A 9,733-nucleotide genomic window follows, 5' to 3' on the forward strand; every position below is an offset into this window, starting at 1 on the left:
AAAAAGAAAAGGGTTTGCTTACTCAAAAAGCTTCCTTTAATTTGGTTTCTCTCTCACTCACAAACTCAGACTGAAAAAAGGAAAGACCCACAAAACTCAAAACCTCTGCGGCTTGTCTCTTTCTTTGGGTGTCTCTGCACTGCACTGGTGCTATTCTTCAATGATCTCTCCATAACACCCAATTATGACCGTTTATATTATTAAAGAAAATATGTGATATATTTTAAAAAAATATTCTGTATCTATAACATTCATACAACATTTTATTTATCTTCTAGGAAACGTCATGTATCATGTAAATGTTGCTAAATTAAAAATCTATGACTTACATAGGAAAACTGTCATTTTTTGTAATTAGAAATCTTAAAATGAAATCAATGTCATATTTAATGTTAAGAAGATAACTTTACAACTTAACATTTTGAACAAAATTTGTCTTTTTCTCTAGAAGACTATAGTGCTAAAAAAATGTTAATAAAATTCTTTACTTTTCTTTTTATACTTTTTTTTATTACTGTGAACTGATAAAAAAAACATGTACGTTTTATTGTATGTGTATTTACACTTTTATTATAATAAAATAATATAATTTTAAAACCATATATCTATACTATATTATATATTTTATTATATAAAGAGAAATCATCTTGTGTACATATACATATGGTTTTCAATTTTACTCTTTTATAAGTAATAATTTATTAATTTTACATTTTAAGTAATTTTTAAAAAAATTTAACTATTTTTTTAAAATTCAGCCATTTTTTAAAATTAACCCATTTTTTAAACTAAAATAATTATTTATAATAAAATATCACCTACAAGATGAAAAAAAAAGACTATCTACAATGAATTATAAAAAAATGTTTTATATTTAGTTTTAATTATAACTATATTTTTTAGATAAAAAATACAATAGGTGTGTTTTTACGAGTAATTTTATAAAAATAATATTAAAAATATAAAATTAATTCAATTTAAAGTGTATATAAAGTTTATATGGGTAATATTAAAAATATATTTTGCTAATTATTTTTAAGTAAAGTGAAACCCTTTAGTTACTTATTTTATTAAATAAAAATGATTATTATATATTAAAAAATAAAATTGTTTAAAATGTGGAATTAAAAATATATTTCTCTATAAATATTTTAATTTTTTTAATTTTTACTCATGTAATAAGAAATAGTCTATGTGATTCTATAAATTTGTGTGTTGTGAAAATGACGGTGATTTGGCGCCGTTTGCCTGGTGCCAAAAGCCTTTTATTTATATATTTGTGACCGACTAAAAAGAAAAAAAGAATTGCTGACGGGTGAGAATATAAAGGACAGTAGTTTGGTAATAGGAGACTTGACCAATGACGAGTGGAAGGAATGGAGCAATTAATTAGTTTTTTATAAATATTTAATTCAAACAAACAATAAAGGTTGGATGAAATCAAAAATCGAACGTTGGAGTGGTGGGGACACTTTATGGTCTTTTGTCTTTAACAATAAAAATTTTTGTTGTGAGAAGGGAAAATAAAGAAAAATAAGAAAAAAGAGCAAAAGGGGCCCACAAGTGGTATAAGCACATGGTGGTGGTCCCACAATTAACCTAATATATTTCTTTGTTTGTGTTTACATATGATATTGGCTACTAAGTTACTCACAAATCAGCTACAGGTGCAAGTTGGTTGGTTAGAAGTGGCAATGGTATTGAAGGGAAATTTGGTTATATGGTTCTGAGAAATTTGTTGTGACAGCCACATGGAATATGCTTCAAGTTGACGGCTAGAATCATGAAGGGTGTTAGCTCTGACTTTAATTTGAAATTTTTTGAATGTCAATATAACATAACGATAAGCTTTTTATGATATATTGACATTTTCCATTTTTCCATTTCAAATATTCAATCATTGCACTATCATTTTGACATGGGCGTCTTGGTACTTGGTTTGGTTGTTACCTTCTGCTGCATAGTGAATTATAGATGCATACACCAAACTTTTTAATTTCAATGACACCTCAATTAGTATATACCTACATACTACAAGAATTAAATTAAATAAATCCGTTATGATTTTTAGGCAATAATGGAGGAATGAAGCAGAGGAAGTTATTGTGTTAGAGAAAGATGGGTCATGTTATAGGCATGGTGCTGGTGTGGAACACCTGAGCCTCCATTCAGCACAAAATAAGGTGCAAGACAAGAGAGACGTTTTACGTTAAAGTGTATCAATGTGAACGCGTTTGGACAGCCAAGCAACATGAGTGTTTCAAATTCTACTGACAGCTGCGTGTGAAAGGTTAGTCTGAGGTGACTTATAATTGAGAATAAAAAAATGAGGGACCAAATAATTAGACAATTTGATTGAAAAAGGCTTGATTCGACCTAATTGTTATGTTTATTGCCTGATAGAAACATTTTACGTTCAATTGTCCTCCTCATTGGCTTTGTTAGGTACAATATCTATCAAACTTGTAAATTGTATGGCTCATGATGTGATATTATTGATTGTAAAATAAATGGTCTGATCTTACCCCATTTTTTAAGTTATATTTAATGGTGTTAAAGAACTATTTTAAAGTTAGTCGTGGGAATTCCTTTGTCAGGATTAGCACTCAGAAGCAAACAGTTGTGACTAAGTCAGCAACACATGTAAAGGAACGGAATTAAGGTAGCATCACACATTACGATGTATTGCATTACCTGACTGACGTGGTGCTTTTTCGATGTAATGCTTGTGCTTAATCTACTAATCTCGTTCTACCACACAATATTGTATCTAGAAAGGCTCGTCATGATGCTTTTATGGACAAATTCTGGTAAAAGGTCACCAGTTCTATAAAGACCAGCTTGCTTAATTTGTAAATTAATATCTAGATCCTCCATTTCGTACTAGGATACATTCAACCACTAAATTAAATATGACTCAAATAGATCACCTAAATTCAACCAGCCTTCCAAAAGTTTGTCTAAATAAATTGAAAAAAAAAAAATTATCTTCATTGCAGATGGAGAGATCCAACAACCAAAACAATTTATTGCTTTTTGATGGGTATTCACACACATCGTTATGAATGAGGATTTCGTTAGTCTAACTCATGCGTACAGTTCATCAAGATTACACTCCCCAAGAAAAACCTTAATGCTCCGTGGAGAACCACAATTACCTTCAGCAATTAGTGCTCTGTCGTTGGCAGCCATATGAGCAATAATCTTGTAAATCATTTCAATCTGCAGAAAGTAAAATGTTACAAAATTTATCAGACTCACGGTTCTTAATGAAAGTTTAAGAAAATTAATATAAGGAAGCGGTGGGGCAGCAGTATATACATCTTCTGGGGCATGGCAACGGTCAGCAACTTCTTCAAGTGTTAATGGTTCGACAGGTTCCTTGCAGCTGAAGGCAAAAGTAGATAAACACCAATCAGTGATGGATTTAACTGGGCAATTGCATGGTAAAGAATATTGATGCTATGTACAAAAGCTTAGTATGAAATCCAAATATTGATCCTCTTCTATTATCTTTAATGGTGTGCGTATATATAGCACGCACAACATTGGATTAATAACAAAAATTACAAAAGATTATTATACCAAGAGATTCAAAGCTTCTACATTCTTACAACAAGTCAATTGCATCATACGTAAACAAAATGATAGGAACCAATGCTGAGCATCAGGATACATCATAGTTCCACAGCTACCCTCGATAAAAAAAATACTCACCCAGAGCTTATAAGTTCTTGTGAACTCATACATTCAGGAGGATCGGTACATGCATATATCATATTTTTAAATATCTCTTGCTCACACAGAGAAGTCTGCTATTTACAAGCATACTACAACGTACCTAGCTTCATTTAGCACTGCCAATACCCGCTTCTGAAGTGCTAATACTTCTCCTGCAGCTTTCTTACCAGCTTCCACACCTAATTATCAGCGGCAGTTAAATGATAATGATGACACTAATTTAGTCACTAAAAGAATAAAACAATTTAATTTGCATCAGTCAAACTTCCAAACCAACCGGGATCAGGTGAGAACGCAAGGATGATTTTCAATATTTTACTGAGATCCAGAAAATCCTAAAACAGACTAGATGTCAAATGTGTACAGCTTACCAGGTTGGTGATACGCGTTTATGTTAACAATCGAGGCATATATTCCAACAGCCCGTTCATAAAGGGCTATTAGGGCACCAACTGATCTGGGGTTCACTTCTTGCACCGTGACTGTGAGGGATTCACGGTTATTGGCATACAGGGCTGACCTTGTTCCCTGAAGAAACTTCTCATTTTAGCACTATGCACACATAACAACTAACCACATTAATATTTAAGTAGAATCACCACCAAATGCAATCAGAAAATATGATTGATTAATAGGTCAGACCTGTAGCATACCAAACAGGTAGTCACCACATGTGACACCTGGTTCAAGCTCCCAATCATGACCAGGTGGTCTATCACGTAGCACCTCAATGAATGTCACAAAAAAATTGTGCACACCTTCCCTCAGTTGCTGAATATAGCTGTTTCGGGTGAAATTTATTAAACAATTTAAACCAAAACTTATGCCCAACAAACTTTAAACTAGAATAAAAACTCACGCATGCTGATCCGTGCTTCCTTTATTTCCATAGACACTAATTCCTTGGTTAACCTGTGGGATAAAATTATGAAGGCATTAATTCATGAAAATTTTAAGTGTTTTAAGATTAAGCATCGTCACAAACTGAGTTTATCAGCAGCACGTCAACCAAGCTGATATATCCCAGGTATGATAAAAGCAAGAGAGCTCCATCTATAAGTGAAATGTGTGCTTCCTACGTGATTACAATTTACAAAACTACAGATAATAAGATACTGTCTAGTTCTTATTAGATATTGGCAGCTGTAAACTGAATAAAGAAAAATCTATTATTTTCCCTAAAAAACGACAAAAGTATCAAAATAATGGCAGTAAGAATTTTTAGACACGTCACATTCACATACCCGATTACCATCCAAGTCAAACTCCTTGCCAAGAGATTCCATGACCAATTGTTGCAAGTATCGACTAAATAATAACAAGCTGTCCTTATATGGAAGGATAACCATATCCTGAGTAATAAAAAGGAGGATAGAATCATAATAAGCAATAGTGACATGAAACAGAAGAGAAGACAGTGGCCTAATCATTCACAAACTAAAACTATTTGATGCATACTTTTGATCCTACACCATCTGTAGCCCAATACCAACATAAAGCCAGCAAAGCTGCAGGATTATTCCTTATCTGCATAGAAGCGTCAAATGGTAAGAGTTCCTTATATGATTGAGGTGAGAGTCAAAAATTGAACAGCCAAAATGGTAAAGTAGAAAGAAAGTTGGAAACTGAATTGTAAAAGAAAACTACATAACTAATGCCACACCAGTTACCACACTTAATCACACTATGCTTAAAAGAAGGCAAGGGCATTCAAAAAATTGTTATCTAGAGTTATAACCAGCTTATCTAATTCTAATTTTTCACTAAAAAATCTTTCCTATTCCTACATACCAGCATGAATGTTCTCAATTTTTCTTCCTTCACATATTGTTGAACATTCTAACATCAAGAGGAGAAATCGATAGTTTGCATGGCCAAAAAAGCATGTCATAGGATGAAATAAAACATGCTTATTCTAAAACAAGCTGATAGTATTGAGTTTTTCACCATAATGATAAAAAGGAGCATTACTTTGGCAAACATTCACACAACACATATCTGTGTCAAGTAATCATAAGCTAGAAGATCCAAACCTCAGTATTTTAGCTATAGCATGGATTTTGACACTAAATGCACCTCCATAGGTGATTACTGTTTAGCGCTGCAAACTTTACCAAGCTATTGTTTCATTCTATTACTGATTCTAGGGGTATGTCGGCAATTTTCTAATTTATGGTTTTTTTATCTAGGAAAACTAACCATATTGTAAAACTAACCAGTTCTAGAAAATACTTGAAGAATGTATGCAGAAAAAGAAAGAATTACAATGTACATCAAAAACTAAAAAACTCATGCAACAGCAATAGTTGCATTTATAACCAACCAAAAACCCAACTGTTTCCTTAACAACTTGATAAAATACATTAAGTTGACCAACAAATTTCATAACAGATTAGCACCACTCATGTATTTGGCCCATGGAGCATCAATAGTACTCTAACATAGATACAGTAAGTCATTAAGTAAATGCAGGACTAGGTGGTGCATTGTTATACAGGAAAAACGTTCGTCTAAATAAGCACGACACTAAGTAATCTTAAAATGTTAAAAAATTGGATAGAATGTCCAGAAACACGATCATACCACAGTACTTCTATTTGCCTCATCCATTAATGCCGCACCAGCAAGCATTTCTCTGATGTCAATGCTCTGAATCAAGACCCGTTACAGTTTAATATAAAACGTCAAAGTAAAATAGCAATGAGTTGTTATTGTTTAGGGCAAATTACCTGAAGGGCTGCTGGAAGCAGGCCAACCGCAGACATCTCTGATGTTCTACCTCCCACCCAGTCAAACATGGGAAATCTAGCTAACCAGCCCTCGATTCTTGCAGTGTTATCCAACAAAGAATTTTCTTGTGTTATAGCAACACCCTGCATAATACACCATGCAACAGCAGATGAAGATGATTCTTTAGGTCACAAACTGACAACAGATGTACAAAAGTAGGGCCAATGTCATTGAGAAATTCATAGTAATGCCAACAGAAAAACACATTGCTAATAACTAAAATTGTGACAGATAAATACTCAAAATCAATATTATATTAAGTTAATATAGAAAGAGATTTTCCATAATTCGAAGACTTAGTGCATGTTGGAATTACGTTTGCACATACGTTAATCTGTTCACTTCAATCCACCAAGAGACAAGCCTTTCCATTTGCACTTGTTGGATTGGAACATGTGTCTACTGATATCCAAATACACTATTAACCTCACTCATTCATCAGAGCGTGGAAAAAAACTCTTAAATAGTTGAAGAGGCTCAGTTATACGTAGACAAGGCAAGAAAATCTGTGAAAATAGAAGCCATAGAAATGACCTAAAATAATATCTTAATATTTAACACATCGTCATTCAAAAATAATTTGGAAGGAATTTCTTATGAAAATTAAAACCTGAGATTAAACCTGTTTTGGGAAATTCAATCCAGCTTCACGGAAAGCTTTCTGCACTTCTAGCAAGCCATTTCTAGTCTCTGGGGTACCACCACTCTGAAGATAAATCAAAATTCATAATTCAGCGACAAACAATAATAAATCCCACTAACACCATATTCAAACAAAAAGAGTATAATCTCCATGCACACCTTCGAAATTACTAGTACAAGTGTCGAAGCTAGTTCAGGCCCAAGTTGTGCAATTTGATGATCAATTCCAGCAGGATCCGTGTTGTCAATAAATCTTATCTGTCAAAAGTCCAAAGCATCAATTTTACCCCATAACAATGTGTTTGAGAATGCCTCGTTCACATTCCACAAAGAACAAAGCTTGAGAGATTGTTTGATTTGATAGAATGTTTTCCATTTTCTATAAGTGGAAACATATATAAGTTTAATTTATATGCATTGTCAACCAATGGAAATTCATCATTGGTATGACTTTTAATGTAATCATTGTAGTAGTAAATAGTAAAACTTAACAAACTTATCGAACATGCGAGGCTATTACTAGATGACAATGTTAAAACTCTTTATAGCGTCACGGCAAACATTATTTACTCTTTTACCATTTTATATATAAACTTTCAAATATTAGGGGTACATTTTGCAAACAAAATTGAAGTTTCCAAGCCCAGTACATTTTTAATGTTAACCTCTAAAAACTCCAATTATAATGGAGGTTTCGAAGCATGAATCATTCCTTTAACTGCTCGGATCGTATTACCTTGAGTGGAGGATTATCCGGAGCCAGCGCCTCCGCCACAAACTGCGGTCCAAGTGCGGAGCCTCCGATCCCAACCGAAAGTATCTGCGTAAACCTCCCCTCCGGCGACGACGGCGGCTTAATCTGCCAAGACGCAAACCACCAAACCGCAATCTCTAACCAACCACACTAGATGCAATAAAGTCGAAACGCAGCTAACTACAAACCGCGACATCGAACTAACCTTACCGCTGACGACGTCGTTCGCGAAGCTGCAAATGGCGTCGAGCGTGTTATCAATCTGCGTTTTGAGGAACGCGGTGGGCGCCCGCGAGGAGTCCCTGAGCCAGTAGTGGCCAACCATGCGTCCCTCATCAGGGTTCGCGATGGCGCCCTTCTCGAGGTCCTCCATGGCACGGAGCGCAGCCTGGAAGCCGGGCTCCATTTCGCGGACGAACTCGTCGGTGAACCCGACCCGGCTGACGTCCAGGTAGAGGCCGAGCTCCTTGTGCTGGTAAAGCCACTCCACGTAACGGTGCCATAAGGCGCGTGAGTCCTTCTCAAGTCCCGCGTGGTGCGGTTTTGTTATCGAGGAGAGTTGCGCGGGAGCCTCACGCGCGAGGGAGCGAGGGGGGAAGGGTTTGGGGCGGGAGGGGAATGAGGGGAGAGGGGTGCGACGTCGTTTTGGGGTGGAGTGGTTTTGGTGGTTGAGAGTTGGGGAGGATGAGCAAATGCCTGAGATTGAGGCCATGGGAAATGAAAGGTTAGTTAGTTAGTTAATTGGGGTTTGGTCATTTTTGTTTTGTGAAGATTTTGGTTTCTGAAGAAGTGTCTGTGGGATTGAAATTGAAGTGAAATGAATGTGTTATGAGAGGAGAAGAGGAAGAAGAAGAAGAAGGAATAGCTTTGTGTGATTGTTGGTGACTTGGTGTGCTGACTGGGATAATGAAGGGAGTGGTGGGTTTTCATTGGTTGGTGGGAATAAACTATCTCTTGTCTTACCAAAATAGGGTTCAACTCCAACCATTATTACTTTTGTACCCTAGTATATTCTCCTCTCACTTCCTCTGTTGACAAAATAACGACAAATCTTACATTTTTTAAGTAACTAAAGTATTCATTGTTGTCGCATGATTATGTTGTGCAAAAGTTGCGCAATTTTTTCGGGAGATTATGTAAATGGACAAAAGTTAAAAAAATTATCCCCAAAGTCGTGATTAATTGACTGATAGAAGTTGTGCCAGACTTAACTGTGTTATATATATAATAAGTTGTAAACTTTTTCTTGGCTTTAAAATATATATTAAAATTAACACAATTATTATATTCAAAGATAGCGTTATAATTTAAATGTTTAGTGTTTAGTTTTTAAGATTTTTATATTTGTTTTTTTCTAATTGTCTTATTGGTATGTTATTATTAATTGTATATACAAAATAAGTTTTGTTGCATTGGAGGTTGCATCATACTTTTGCATTTTTAGTAATGGGAACGCATTAAATCTCTTTCTCCTCTATTAACCTTCAACTATTGAAGACGTTGTTGCCGGACTTGGCTTTCAACTTAATAAAAAATATATACTTTTATGAATAAATTTGCAAACTCTTTTATATTTAATTTATTGTACAAATAAAAGATATATTATTTGAGACAAGTGGTGTCGTGTATAGACGCAAAGGTAACATCCCCTTGCAAATACAGTGAGTCTAATAAGGAAGACATTAGATCCTAAAACAGGTACTTTATCAAATTATTCTTACTTTCAAAGTTATCATTATAGTATTATAATAAGAATTATGATATTTTGACAACATTTTATTGATAACATTTTAACACCATCTACGT

At 34.4% G+C, this 9,733-nt stretch overlaps 1 protein-coding gene across 2 annotated transcripts; it reads right to left on the reverse strand.

Moving 5' to 3' along the window:
• Positions 1-2,969: 2,969 nt before the first annotated feature.
• On the reverse strand, positions 2,970-8,794 carry LOC124841602 (glucose-6-phosphate isomerase 1, chloroplastic-like). Of its 2 annotated transcripts, XM_088102859.1 has the most exons (14): positions 8,133-8,792; positions 7,910-8,032; positions 7,333-7,431; positions 7,154-7,237; positions 6,471-6,614; positions 6,325-6,390; positions 5,200-5,268; positions 4,986-5,093; positions 4,601-4,653; positions 4,384-4,522; positions 4,113-4,269; positions 3,842-3,920; positions 3,322-3,388; positions 2,970-3,222 (listed from the first exon to the last, which is right to left on the reverse strand). In XM_088102859.1, exons 1-14 carry the CDS (start codon positions 8,637-8,639, stop codon positions 3,088-3,090), a joined length of 1,830 nt encoding a protein of 609 aa, XP_087958985.1. In that variant the 5' UTR covers positions 8,640-8,792; the 3' UTR covers positions 2,970-3,087. The 2 variants fall into 2 exon arrangements, with proteins under 2 accessions (XP_087958985.1, XP_087958987.1); XM_088102861.1 differs by lacking the exon at positions 6,325-6,390 and having other exon boundaries at positions 8,133-8,794.
• Between the last annotated feature and the right edge of the window lie 939 nt (positions 8,795-9,733).

Source organism: Vigna umbellata, chromosome 1 (genome assembly GCF_029865625.1).
Source record: "Vigna umbellata cultivar VRB3 chromosome 1, Vumbellata_1.0, whole genome shotgun sequence".
NCBI lineage: Eukaryota > Viridiplantae > Streptophyta > Magnoliopsida > Fabales > Fabaceae > Vigna > Vigna umbellata.

Bases quoted from the DNA above. Each gene is read 5' to 3' on its own strand.
- LOC124841602 (XM_088102859.1), bottom strand. From the start codon at position 8,639: ATGGCCTCAATCTCAGGCATTTGCTCATCCTCCCCAACTCTCAACCAC. The intron at 7,432-7,909 runs GTAATACGATCC...GACTTTTGACAG, and splicing joins CGGATAATCCTCCACTCAAG to ATAAGATTTATTGACAACAC. The intron at 3,389-3,841 runs GTACGTTGTAGT...TTTTGCCTTCAG, and splicing joins GCAGTGCTAAATGAAGCTAG to CTGCAAGGAACCTGTCGAAC.